The 15,580-nt window shown below is 43.7% G+C and overlaps 1 protein-coding gene across 1 annotated transcript in view; it reads left to right on the forward strand.

Annotated features, from left to right (window-relative positions):
• The first annotated feature begins 10,226 nt into the window (after positions 1-10,226).
• LOC134078742 (E3 ubiquitin-protein ligase TRIM35-like) overlaps positions 10,227-15,580 on the forward strand; it is a 45,094-nt gene continuing 39,740 nt past the window's right edge. The window contains exon 1 of the mRNA XM_062534869.1: positions 10,227-10,247. Coding sequence (XP_062390853.1) covers positions 10,227-10,247 — 21 coding nt within the window. The remainder of the gene's footprint in view (positions 10,248-15,580) is intronic.

Here is a 15,580-nt window from a genome sequence, read left to right on the forward strand (position 1 = left end):
CGTGATTCAGATTAGCTCCGGGCTGTCACAGACATCGACAGATCTGAACCATCGCCCTGAACGAAAATCACAACATGTATGACAACCTGTAAAACATACAATCTATAGCTTGATCACCTTGCTTTAATTCCTACTGCATACTGAGCAATTTGTCTGGCTAGCTAAGTGGTGTTGTTCTCGCAAACTAGCTTATGTGGTTTGGTGACGGTAAACTTTGACGGTAGGTCAAAGCTAGAGTAGCCGTAACATCACGGCGGTACAGTAACATCTGTCGTGAAGCCTGGTTTACCAAAGCCAGAACAGCTTAACTCAACTTCAGCGTGCCCGCACAAAGGCTAAAAGCCTTATCATAACTGTTAAGGCGTTCTACTGTGGTTTGTCTTACGGTTTTGGAAGTTACGGCTGTCAGAGCCCTTTATTTTTTCGCTAAAACGATTAAATTGACTAACGATATTCATTCACGTGATAAAGGAGGTCTCAAATACCCCAAAAATGACATTAACTCATTTTTGACAAAATATGATGTTAAGGGGTTTTGCCTTTGTACGGCAGTATAGAGCAGCTCAGGTAGAGTTCACACACCTGCTGCACTATCAGCTCAGGTAGAGTTTACACACCTGCTGCACTATCAGCTCAGGTAGAGTTCACACACCTGCTGCAGCATCAGCTCAGGTAGAGTTCACACACCTGCTGCAGTATCAGCTCAGGTAGAGTTCACACACCTGCTGCAGTATCAGCTCAGGTAGAGTTCACACACCTGCTGCACTATCAGCTCAGGTAGAGTTCACACACCTGCTGCAGCATCAGCTCAGGTAGAGTTCACACACCTGCTGCACTATCAGCTCAGGTAGAGTTCACACACCTGCTGCAGTACCAGCTCAGGTAGAGTTCACAATCTTCTGCAATCATTTTTCACTTTTCACTACAGTATGTTTCATTTGAAGTTATGGTGGGGTGGCTCTGATATTTTTCATGTGAACTCTACTTTACTGGACACCTGATAATGTGGATCAGACCCCACAACTCACATGGCCTCTCTCTCTCTCTCTCTCTCTCTCTCTCTCTCTCTCTCTCTCTCTCTCTCTCTCTCTCTCTCTCTCTCTCTGATGATTCTTACTGGAGCTTTTGATTAAACATGTCTGCCTCTGTACTGTGCTGTCTTGCTGCTTTACCAAATGGAATGCAGTAAGTGATGCAATAAACTGCTTTTCATATGAACTGTTGGGTGTGTTGGATTCTGTGTGTCACTGTATGTACTGTATGTCACAAGAGCATTACCTTCTATCATGTGCAGATCAACAGAGTGACAGCATCTCATAACATATACGCATTACATAGCCTACACACACTATACACACATAACACACACACATTACAGTACATGCATTGCATACACACATTACACACACACATTACATGCATTGCATACACACATACAGTAACATATACACATTACAGAGAGGAAACTGTCTTTGTTACTCCCCTTGTAGTTGAGTATTAATATTAAACTGTCATAAATACCACTCATGGCTTGCATCCTTCCCCCTGGACACAGTAGCCTACATGTGGAGTTGTTTACAAGACCGGCAGAGATCATCTCTGAAGAACCACATCGACTTACAAAGTAATGTTGCAAGAGTAATTCATACCAATAGTAGGCTGTTGCAAAAATAAAGCACATTGTGATTCTCCAGGTTGGGGCTGCTAGGCTGGTTCTCTGTAGATGGGTAGGTTACATCTGGGAAGATGCATCATCCCACCTATTTCAAGTTAGTTTACCATCAAGAAAGATTACGTTTTAACTTATATTCAGGTAAAAAATGTGCATATAGGACGCCTTTAATGGCCCTAATCTTGTTCTGGTCATTTATCAGTGTTACCTACAGTACTGCCACTGAACTCTACAGCTGCACTGTCTGAAGTGTTCTCAGATGGACCTTTTATTATGACCACCCCACAGTGAAGCCTTATACAACTTCCTTTCTGTCATGTTTGCTGGCACTGACCCTATGTTCGATTAGAAGTACATGAAGCAGGTTACTTTAAAAAACAGTCCTGGATCTTCAAAATCCTGCCTACGGGATCTTTTAGTGAGTTTTGGTCATCAGTGTCACCTACATTGCCTTAATGAAGTACAGAAGAGGTGCTCTAGCGTTGCAACCTTTCAGTCCTTGTCAATTTTCAATTATATTTATTCCTCTCTGCTTGTCTATAAAGACAGACCTGTTCATATCCAAGACTGCCTCAATCCGTGACCAGCAATGATCCAACAGGCTTGATGCCTACCAGTGGACTCCACAGAGTAACTACAGCACTCTTCTGCCCCCTAGTGTTAAACGGGATATCAGGCCTCCATAAATAGCCTGGTCATATCCAGGACAGTACAGCAGACTGTGTAGGGCAACAGACGGCTGACAACAATCCATACGTGTAATGCAACTGACCAACAATTATACCACAATGCTGTAATACCCGCTGACTTCATTGTGGAACTACACCACTATGAACAGCCTAGTTGTCAGCTATCGAGTCACCACCGGGAGGCAATAAAGTTGAAGAGTGTGAGAGTGCCAAGACGAAAGTCCGCCTAGGAACTGACTAGACTTCTGGAGAACGCTTCCTGTAAACAGCACACGTAAAGTTATGGATAGACATATGCAACCCTGTGTTTCCAAAAAAAGTTGAAAATTATTTTTTTATACACCCAATTTGTTTTGAAAGATATTCTTTTTTTTATTTCTTTTTGAAGTCTATTTTGACAGTATGATTTCATATCAGGAAGTATATCATTGCAGTCTGCCTCACAAGCTGTTAGCCCATTGAAAGTGACATTGAGGATTGAACACCCGATAGACCTTATATATACAGTAGTTGGTGAAAGATGGCTTCTAGATCTGTCTCAGAAGAGGATTTGTCCTGTCTTGTGTGCTGTGAAATCTACAAGGATCCCGTCATTCTGACCTGTTCTCACAGCATCTGTAAAACATGCTTGAAGACTTTCTGGGAAACCAAAGGACACAGAGAGTGTCCAGTATGCAGTAGAAGATCCTCCAAAGAAATGCCACTTCGTAACCTACACCTGAAGAACCTGAGTGAGACTTTCCTACAGGAGAGAAGTCAGAGAGAGCGCTTCTGCAGTGAGCACCGTTCAGAACTCCAGCTCTTCTGTGAAGATGACAAGCAGCTTGTGTGTGTGGTGTGTTGTGACTCAAAACTCCATAAACACAACTTCAGTCCTCTCAGTGAAGCAGCACTTAAACGTAAGGTAAGAATTCTCATGTTTTTTTGTATTGCCAATTACACTGCACTGATTGTCTCAGCAAAAAGCACATGCTGCGCACACTTTGTTTCACGTACTGTACTGTACATCTCCCTTTGGTTGCTGTAGTGCTCATTCTGAACCACCAGGTGGCACTATGTCTCATCTTTCTTCTAAATGTGGCACCTTCTTGTGTGATCTTTCCTTTATGCACTGCATCAATGTACAGGAAGAACACTTATTCTCCTGAATGCAATTACAGAGACCACTAAAGAAACTGACTTTGTGAGCATGATACAGTCAAATGTGCACACATTGTGCACTGTGAGCTTATTTTATTAAAATGACTAAATGTTTTAGACTGTACTTTACTGTTCCGTTGCTTTCGAATGCAGCTACCAAAGCCAAACATGTTTATTTTCAGCGCTCCATATCAAGCATCCAAACGGGTGAACTAGTGAAACTGATATAATAAGGCAGCAGCATAGGCAGTGGAGGCAGCAGCATATGGACACAGCAGCATGTGGAGACAGGCAGTGGAGATACAGTAGCAGCATATGGAGACAGCAGCATATGGACACAGCAGCATATGGAGGCAGCAGCAGCAGCATAGGCAGTGGAGAAGACAGCAGCATATGGACACAGTATGGACACAGCAGCATAGGCAGTGGAGGCAGCAGCATGTGGAGACAGGCAGTGGAGATAGCAGCATATGGAGACAGCAGCAGCAGCATAGGCAGTGGAGAAGACAGCAGCATATGGACACAGTATGGACATTGGCAGTGGAGGCAGCAGCATAAGGCAGCAAAATATGGAGACAGCAGCATTTGGAGACAGCGGCAGCAGCATGTGGACACAGCAGCAGCAGCAGCAGCAGCATAGGCAGTGGAGACAGCAGCATAGGCGCTGGAAGCAGCAGCATATGGAGGCAGCAGTGGAGGCAGCAGCAGCATAGACAGTGGAGACCGACAAAACTGCTGTCATGTCATGACCTGATAAGGTGTTTTATTTCTGCAATTTAAGCCTGCAGGAACCATTCACAGAATGTAATTTGTGACTTTTAAACTGATGTTGTTCAGAATAAATCTGCATTCATGGGTTATGACTAAATTCATTATATTACTACTAAATGTAGAGAAGTTGTAGGCCTATACAAGTGTATATGCACAAACATTTGGGGTAGTTTTCTGGAACAGTGGGCATCCGTTGCAATGTTACATGAGGAGCAGGTGGGGGTGTTACAGTACGTCGCTCAAGGGCACCTCATCCAGGGATGTGAATATGGAAGAGTGCTGTTAAGTCATCCCCTGCCCATTATTTATCCTGATATCTGTGGTCCTCCATACTCCATTCAATAGCATGCAGCTGCAGCTCTCAGTTGGAGCTTCCATGTTACAGTCATTTATATTAATATATAAACATTCCTCTCCCACTCAAACACACACACACACACACACACACACACACACACATACACACACCTTCAACATGCATATGTCTTTCGTAAGAATCCTGAATAACGCTGTTGTTATGCTGATCCCATTCCAGGAAGAACTAAAGGTCAACCTGCAGCCCATACAGAACAAGCTGGACACCTTTAAAGAGGCCAAAGAAACCTGTGATAAAACTGCCCAACACATTACAGTAAGAGTGATGCCTCTTCCTCTAACTGTGCGTTCACACCAAGACCGTCAAAAGCGTCAAGAGCGCCGGAAATCATTCATTTTCTATGGAGAGTCGGCGTTACCGGCGTCAAAAGCGTTCTGGGCCTGAGCGTGGCTTCATGAGCTTCACGGGCGTCAAAAAAAAGTTGAGCCTCAGTTAACTTTATGGTAATTAGCTATGACACGGTTCGGCGTCAACTAATCAGAATGTCAAACTGGCAGGATTGCTGCTTGTGGTTTGTCCGAATGTTTCACGTCATGGCTTTGACGCTTTCGGCGCTGAACTGGGTTGAGCGTCGGGCTATGAGCTTCACCAGCGACTTTGACGCTTTTGACGGTTTTGGTCTGAACGCACAGTAATAGTGATAGCAACATAACTAACATACACAGATTCCAAGTGTGAGACACCACCATGTGGTGATGTGTGGTATTATAGGTCCAGGCTCAACACACAGAGAGGCAGATCAAGCAGGAGTTTGAGAAGCTTCACCAGATTCTACGAGACGAAGAGGCAGCCAGGATAGTTGCACTGAGGGAGGAAGAGGAGCAGAAGAGTCAGATGATGAAGGACAATATTGAGAAGATGAGCAGAGAGATCTCATCTCTTACAGACACAATCAGAGCCATAGAGAAGGAGATGGGATCTGATGACATCGCATTTCTACAGGTTGGTACTGTACTTGTGAAGTATCAAAAGTGAAATTAGAACACACATCTTTCTTACTGATAAAATGCCTACCTCATTTCATCCTCTGTTTTCCAGAACTACAAGAGCACAGTGGGAAGGTGAGTGATCTGCCTCGTGTGTCTATTTCTCTGAGGTTCTGAACCCAAACCCACAGCAGCACTGACTCCTGAATGTTATTCCAGAGCCCAGTGCACACTGCAGGATCCAGAAACAGTTTCAGGAGCTCTGATCAATGTGGCAAAACACCTGGGCAACCTGAAGTTCAGAGTTTGGGAGAAGATGCAGAATGTGGTTCAATACAGTGAGTATACACACACACACACACACACACACACACACACACACACACACACACACACACACACACACACACACACACACACACACACACACACACACACACACACACACACACACACACACACACACACACACACACACACGCGTACACATACAGTATACACTTTGTTCAAAACTTTTTTTTTAATGATGTAAAAAAACACAGTTATCACCATTACTGAATTCTCATACATGTTCTGCAGCTCCTGTGACTCTGGATCCCAACACAGCATTCCCAGAGCTCATCCTGTCTGAGGATCTGAGCGGTGTGAGATGGGGTGATGAGGTGCATCAGCTTCCTGATAACCCAGAGAGACTAGAGAAGCATGCCAGTGTCCTGGGCTCTGAGGGCTTCAACTCAGGGACTCACTGCTGGCATGTGGAGGTTGGAGACAGTGTTAGCTGGTTCCTGGGGGTGAAGACAGAGTCTGGGGAGAGGAAGGGATGGGATCCCGAAATGAGTGGAGTCTGGAGAGTGCAATTTTCTAATGGGAATTATACAGCACACTCACCATCCCAGCCAGACACCACCATCACAGTGCAGCAGAAACTCCAGAGGATCAGAGTGCAGCTGGACTGGGACAGAGGAGAACTCTCATTCTCTAACGCTGATAATAACACACACATACACACTTTCACACACACTTTCACTGAGAAACTGTTTCCATACTTTTACACATACTCTTCTCTGAGGATTTTACCATTGAAGGCTGCAGTATCAGTAGAGCAGCTCAGGTAGAGTTCACACACCTGCTGCAGTATCAGCTCAGGTAGAGTTCACACACCTGCTGCAGCATCAGCTTAGGTAGAGTTCACACACCTGCTGCACTATCAGCTCAGGTAGAGTTCACACACCTGCTGCATTATCAACTCAGGTAGAGTTCACACACCTGCTGCACTATCAGCTCAGGTAGAGTTCACACACCTGCTGCACTATCAGCTCAGGTAGAGTTCACAATCTTCTGCAAGTAAGAAGTGCTGAACTCTGTTATTGAAACATTTTTATTTGCCAATTATATTACTTCTATGTTTCATTTGAAGTTAGTGTGGTTGTGATATTGTTTATGTACTTATTTCATTTTCATTGGTAATTGGCAATAATAATAGAATCCAGATGTTGGCAACAGATGAGATGGGACAGGAACTCATCTACATCACTGGAGTTTTCATGTGAACTCTACTTTACTGGACACCTGATAATGTGGATCAGACCCCACAACTCACATGGCTCTCTCTCTCTCTCTCTCTCTCTCTCTCTCTCTCTCTCTCTCTCTCTCTCTCTCTCTCTCTCTCTCTCTCTCTCTCTCTCTGCTGATTTGTACTGGAGCTTTTGATTACACATGTCTGCCTGTGTACTGTGCTGCCTTGCTGCTTGTAAGTGCAGTAAATGATGCAATAAACTCTGCCTTTCATATGAACTGTTGAGTGTGTTGGATTCTGTGTCACTTTATGCACTGTATGTCACAAGATCATCACCTTCTATCATGTGCAGATCAACAGAGTGAACTAGCATCACATCACATACACACATTACATACACAGTTACACACGTTATATATTGTACACACATTACATACACACATAACATACTGTACACACACAACATACACACATTACTTACACACATTCCACACATTAAATATACACATAACATGCACACATACTGTACATACACACATTACATTCACATAAAACATACACCTCACACACATTTCATACACACATAACACACACACATTACATACACACATTACATACATACATAACACACACACATTACATACACACATAACATACATACATAACACACACACATTACATACACGCATTACATACATAACATAACACACACACATTTCATACACACATAACACACACACACACACACACACTACATACACGCATTACATACATACATAACACACACACATTACATACACATATAACATACACACAAAGCATACACAGTACACACTATAGTGCCCCCAGGGTATGGGGGAGAAAGCTGAGGTGCAGTGCACAGAGAACTTGAGTGCTCATTTTGTGCTCTGATGTGAAAAGCGTTCATTGGACCGCAGTGGTGTTTAGACTGTTTTGTTTTTTTTCCGTAATGAGGTTTTGTTCGGCGTTAAAATGAACCCACATGAGTGTCTCTTAGTAATATGTATTGCCTATATGTTGTGGTACCTAAAATATTGTGCTTATCTGCATTCATTGATTTGTGTGGATACTGTACATGGTGGAGACCCAGGGTTTGCATGTGGGCTGTGTAGCTCAAACTGGAGATTCCTCTGTAGTGAGAGGTCATGCTGAAAGACCTCAGAGGTAGGTCTAGTCATGTGTGGGCCTCTTCCCTGTGTTTATTTCTTATTTTGACTCTGTGTTTTGTTTGTTCGTTTTGTCATCATTGTATGTTTGTGTATAGACCACCCGGTAGCCTAAGAAAATTCATAAAAGAAGACATCTTCGTCTGATGCACTGAGCTCCACAAGGTGTGTGTGTGTGTGCGCGTGTGTGCGTGCGTGCGTGTGTGCGTGTGTGCGTGTGTGTGTGTGTGCGCATGTGTGTGTGTGTGTGTTTGTGCGTGTGTGTTTGTGTGTGTGTGTGTGTGTGTGTGTGTGTGTGTGTGTGTGTGTGTGTGTGTGTGTGTGTGTGTGTGTGTGCTTGTATGAAGTGACCCTTATGTTCTGTGCCTGTCCATTAGTGTCCAGCATCATCAGAGCAGCAGAGCACCATCAGATGAACTGCACTGCTGTTATGAAGAACACACACAATCAGGAATGGGACACAAAGTAGCAGAGCTGCTGGAACTTTATACAAAATCTAACCAATCATGACCGTAATGACTGATGAGTTCTTATTGAATCAGAGGGTGTGGGGTGAGTGTAGATACATAATGGGTTAAATGACTTCACTGGCAGGAGCACCAAGGAACCGGTTTCACAATGAATATGCTGCTACCAGGAGGTCAGGATTTGACTGATTAGCTTTGCCGATTTGCAAGGCACTTCCTCGTCGCCATTTTCCAGAAAAACATCATGTCCAGTGCGGTTTTCCTCATGCTGATTGGTGGCTGTTCCACTCTCAGCTCATGCACGAGCTTAGTGTGGGCACAAGCTCTCCTTCTGTACCTTATGTCAATCAATAACCTGGCACTTAAAGGGATAATCCGGAGTGAAATGCACTTTAAATCAATTTTTCGGACTTTTGGGAGTGCATACGTTGAGTTGACACCAAAATCATGTCATTCAGATGTATTTTGAGAAAGTTCGAGCTCACCGTTTTTAGCCAAAACTCGTTAGCCTGGAAGTGACCCGGGCATGTCTTTCGCCGCTACAAAACGCTATTTTTATACCTCTTCTACTGTTCCAAACAACACTACACTTACGTGGTGGTGAGTAGAGGGTCCCTAAAGCCAAACCGAAGTATCCCCACGTCTTTATGTGGTCGGATAGAGAGTCCAGAATAAATTTAATCGAGTCAGTACCTTTCCGGAAATGTCGCAGCTGCAGCTGACAACGCTTTAACAACACTTTATTAACATTTCCGGAAAGGTACGGACTCGATTAAATTCATTCTGGACTCTCTATCCGACCACATAAAGACGTGGGGATACTTCGGTTTGGCTTTAGGGATCCTCTACTCACTACCACGTAAGTGTAGTGTTGTTTGGAACAGTAGAAGAGGTATAAAAATAGTGTTTTGTAGCGGCGAAAGGACTTGCCCCGGTCACTTCCAGGCTAACGAGTTTTGGCTAAAAACGGTGAACTCGAACATTCTCAAAATACATCCGAATGACATGATTTTGGTGTCAACTCAACGTATGTACTCCCAATAGTCCGAAAAATTGATCTAAAGTGCATTTCACTCCGGATTATCCCTTTAAGGAAGTGAACCTTAGAGACGACACTGGTCACGCCCAGAATCCATTCTGCTCTAAAGGTTATGATATCTACTGTTTATATAATTAATGTTTGGAATAGTTTTGTTTTGGAGCTTGTTTTGGAGTATATGGTTTCATATCGAGGAGTATTTAATTTCAGGTTTCCTCACAAGTTGTTCGACCAGTGAAAGTGAAAGAAGGGATTGTGAACCAGACAGACCTGTGGAGCCAGTGTAGTTGTTGGTGAAAAATGGCTTCTAGATGTGTCTCAGAAGAGGATTTGTCCTGTCCTGTGTGCTGTGAAATCTACAAGGATCTGGTCATTCTGACCTGTTCTCACAGCATCTGTAAAGGCTGTCTGCAGCGGTTCTGGGAAACCAAACGATCCAGAGAATGTCCAGTCTGCAGGAGAAGGTGCTCTAGGGAGATATATCCCCTCAACCTGGTTCTAAGGAACATGTGTGAGAGTCTTCCAAGAAGTCCGCAGGAACCATTCTGCAGTCAGCACCGTGCAGAACTCAAGCTCTTCTGTAAAAACGACAAACAGCTTGTATGTTTGGTGTGCCGAGACTCTAGACTCCATACAAACCACAAATTCAGTCCCATCGATGAAGCAGCTGTTGATCGTAAGGTAAGACCTCTGCTCCTAAATGAATGTGTCCTCGTATTGCCAGTAACACTGCAGCATGGATTCTCTTATAAACACGTGTCCACAGAGTTTCCTTTGGTTGCTGCAGTGTGTGTTCATCCTCAACCACACTGTATAACAGAGGATTTCATAAGACATATTTGTCAGTTATGAAGATAAAATAATGTATTGGGTACTTCTAGCCATTTTTCTACTTAACATGAGTGTGCCTTTCACATCACTCCTAATTATCAGTTGAAGTAAAAACATTTCAAGTTAACCACATGAAGAACAAAGTCAGCAAACACTATGGAAATGTGAGTTTCCCCCAGTGGTGATAATCATGTATTTAACCCTTATGTTGTCCTTGGGGTCAATTTGACCCCAAGCAGTGTTTAACATCATAAAATATATGGTTCACTTTTTTTGTTTTGCTTCAAGTTTCATGACTTTTCCTCATTTGAAGGGTACAACAGAGTAAACATGAAATTTGCACAAAAATATGTTTCCAATGTCCTGTAAAAAAAATAGTTACGTTGGTGGTATTGGGGTCAATTTGACCCCATTTTTATGAAACATGATGAAAATGAATATTTGACAAATTATGGATATTATTATTGTAATAGTATGAGAACATGTAGTTATTATCATTATTGCATATACAAGTACATATTACATATAAGTTATTTTGGCAGGTCTGAAAAAGTCCAAAAAGTCAGCCTTTGGGCTGTTGACACTGGATTGGCCATATTGCCAGTCAGGATTCCAGGGTTCATAAAGGGGTGTGGGGGGGTGGGATTGTTTTGTAGGGCTTTTGATGGTGGTTATTACACTCTTGTTAAGTACCTACCACAAAAAAAATTGGGTAAAAAAAATAATTTGAATCATTTTTTGAGAGTTTTTTTAGCTGGGGTCAAATTGACCCCAAGGACAACGAACGTCGGTAAGATTTGAGGACAACATGAGGGTTAACACATTCTGTTCCAAACAATTACACCTCATAAGAGATAGAGACTAGATAGAGTCATGTTGTGGAGGAGCCATGCCACGGCATCCTCCGTCCCTCGTTTCAGCCTGCATGCAGACTGCTATGGGTCCAGTTGTGGTCTGACGGCTGGCAGGATAAAGTGAAGGATGATCTTCTCCATACATTTTATGACTATGGGTGTGAGTGCAACTGGGCAGAAATGGTTGGGCTCTGAAGGGTGGGTTGTTGGGGTACTGGTGCGATGGTTGAGGTCTTCCAGAGGGTGGGAACTGTGGCTGTTCTGTGTGATTCCCAGAAGATGGGATGAAGGACTGGGGAGAGCTCCATAGCACAGAGCTGTAAAACCCTTGAGGGGATGCCACCTGGCCCTGGTGCCGTGCCCATTCTGCAGCTGGCCAGTTGTGGCTGCACATCCTCCTGTGTGAAGGGGGGGTGCTGGGGCTCCTCCAGGGGGGGGTCCTTTGAGGAGCTCAAACACACACACACACACACACACACACACACACACACACACACATACACACACACACACACACATACACACACACACACACACACACACACACACACACACACACACACACACACCTTCAAGACCGTTTTCCAAACCAAACCTGAATATCACTGTACGTTAATTTTATAAGGTCAAACTGCAGCCCATACAGAACAAGCTGAACACCTTTAAAAAGGCTAAAGGAACCTGCGATAAAACTGCCCAACACATTACAGTAAGAGTGATGCCTCCTCCTCTAATAGTGATAACAACATAACTAACACAGATTCCAAGTGTGAGACACTATCATGTGGTGATGTGTGGTATTACAGGTCCAGGCTCAACACACAGAAAAGCAGATCAAGCAGGAGTTTGAGAAGCTTCACCAGTTTCTACGAGATGAAGAGGCAGTCAGGATAGCTGCACTGAGGGAGGAAGAGGAGCAGAAGAGTAAGATGATGAAGGAGAAGATTGAGAAGATGAACAGACAGATCACATCTCTTACAGACACAATCAGAGCCATAGAGAAGGATATGGGAGCTGATGACATCTCATTTCTACAGGTTGGTACTTGTGAACGTTACTTGTTTTAAACAAAAGACACACTTTTGTGAGTGTATAGCTGAAGTCAGAACACACACACACACACACACACACACACACACACACACACACACACACACACAGAACGTTAGGCCTACCTCATTTCACCCTCTGTTTTACAGAACTACAAGAGCACAGTGGGAAGGTGAGTGATCTGCCTCCTGTTTCTATCTGTGGTTCTGAACCCAAACCCACAGCAGCACTGACTCCTGAATGTTATTCCAGAGCCCAGTGCACACTGCAGGATCCAGAGAGGGTTTCAGGAGCTCTGATCAATGTGGCAAAACACCTGGGCAACCTGAAGTTCAGAGTCTGGAAGAAGATGCTGGAGATTGTTCAGTACAGTGAGTTCACACACACACACACAGACACACACACACACACACACACACACACACACACACACAGTCAAACACAAAACACACACAGTCATACACCTCCACCCTCTCCCTCATTCACACACAAACAGCATTTTGAAGCAGTGAGCAAAGTAGAAAAATCAGTGATCACCATTACTGAATTTTCATGTTCTCTCTCTGTACAGTAGCTCCTGTGATTCTGGATCCCAACACTGCATACCCACAACTCATCCTGTCTGAGGATCTGACCAGCGTGAGATACAGTGATGAGTGGCAGCAGCTTCCTAATAACCCAGAGAGAATTGATAGGAATGAGTGTGTCCTGTGCTCTGAGGGCTTTAACTCAGGGACTCACTGCTGGGATGTGCAGGTTGGAGACGGTAAATGCTGGTCCCTGGGAGTGAAGACGGAGTCTGGGGAGAGGAAGGGAGGGGGTTCCCATAGGAGTGGAGTCTGGAGTGTGTATTATTGGGATGGTGAATACAAAGTACTCTCCCCGTCCCAACCGGAGACTGTCATCACAGTGAAGCAGAAACTCCAGAGGATCAATAGAATAGAATAAAAAGAATAGAATAGAATATATACTTTTTTGATCCCGTGAGGGAAATTCAGTTCTCTGCATTTAACCCAATTTAACCGAATTAGTGAACACACAGCACACAGTGAACACACAGTGAGGTGAATCACACAACCCAGAGCAGTGAGCTGCCTGCCCAACCAGCGGCGCTCGGGGAGCGGTGAGGGGTTAGGTGCCTTGCTCAAGGGCACTTCAGCCGTGGTGGACTGGTCGGGGATCGAACCGACGATCAGAGTGCAGCTGGACTGGGACAGAGGAAAACTCGCATTCTCTAACCCTGACAATAACACACACGTGCACACTTTCACACACATTTTCACTGAGAAACTGTTCCCATTCTTTTTGTCATACTACTTATCTCTGAGTATCTCACCAGTGAAGGCTGCAGTATCAGTAGAGCAGCTCAGGTAGAGTTCACACACCTGCTGCACTATCAGCTCAGGTAGAGTTCACACACCTGCTGCAGCATCAGCTCAGGTAGAGTTCACACACCTGCTGCAGCATCAGCTCAGGTAGAGTTCACACACCTGCTGCAGTATCAGCTCAGGTAGAGTTCACACACCTGCTGGGACTCAGGAAGGCAGTGCTGAACTCTCATTTTGAAACACGTTTTGAAACAAGTCAGTCTTTATGTAAAAAAATATTCAAGTCAAGTCACATTTATTTATATAGTACAATTCAATTGGCCCAAGGTTCTCACAGAAATAAAATAAATAATAATATAGTAATAAAGTAATAAAAACAAAAATATAAGTGAAACAATTTTAGTACTGATAAACTGATTTTAATTGTATAATAAAATAATATATGGCTACTAAAACCACAGTGAAACCACACTATAACTATTTGCTTTAATCCATAGGCTTAATCATGAATGATCACTAAAAATGCCAACATGTTTCGACCTTGGCTAGGTCTTCATCAGGGCAAATCATTCATGATTAAGCCTATGAATTAAAGCTTTATAAACTTTTTTGGAAGAGTGCCTTGGTCAATTTACCTATTGGTAGTATTTTTAATACCAAAGAGCACCTTCACAAAGTTATTAAAGGAACGCCGCAGCCCTCCAAATTCGTTCTATTTGCTATTTGGGCAGTTCCACTGCTCTAAACTATCTTCAGACAGCCTCAGTTCTCTCACATGACTGCTCATCTACTGCCCCCTGATGGGGAGAAATATTACCAGTTTAAACCCACTTTATATACAATATACTGGCATCACAAAGCATTACACAGAAATAGAACAGTGACATGTATTCAGTGTATTTCATTACATTTGGAATCCCATTCGGTAAGTAAGGGATAATCAACGACGTGCCTTGCGTTTATAGGAAAACTAGATGTACCGCAAAGCGATACACAATATGACCGCCGCTCAGTCCTGCACATTCTCTCCGCAAATATCAATCACGCTTGTGTTTCCATCGCCTACTCCATCCCTACTGCAACTTTTATGTATGTAAATGAGTGTGTGCATGTGTGCGCTTGCTTTTGTGTATGAGTGCTTCTCTGTCTAGTGTGAGTGTGTGTCTGCTTCTGTGTGTGTTTAATGTGTCTCTGAGTATATGTTCACTGTGTTCTCTGCCGTCACTGTCACTCCAATATCAGATAACACACACACACACACACACACACACACACACACACACGCACATGCGCACGTGTGCACACACACACACACACACAAACACACATACACAGGCACACACTCACACATGCACACAAACACACACTCGCACACACACACACACACACACAAACACACACACACACAGGCACACCCAGAGAGAGAGAGAGAGAGAAAGAGAGAACACACACAGAATACACACAGATAACACAGACACAGAGAGAGAGAGAGAGAGAGAGAGAGAGAGAGAGAGAAAGAAAGAGAACACACACAGAACATGCACATACACACATATACACACATGCAAACACACAGATGGGCACACAGAAACGCACCCACACACACAGGCTATAGTACAGTACATCACACACACATTCACTTCTCAGCTCCGGTGGTCTCACAAAATGTACTCAAAGATGTGTGTGTGCATGTGTGTGTGTGTGTGTAGGTGTGTGTGTGTGTGTGTAAGGGTG

Source organism: Sardina pilchardus, chromosome 4, assembly GCF_963854185.1.
Source record: "Sardina pilchardus chromosome 4, fSarPil1.1, whole genome shotgun sequence".
NCBI classification, from domain to species: Eukaryota; Metazoa; Chordata; class Actinopteri; order Clupeiformes; family Clupeidae; genus Sardina; species Sardina pilchardus.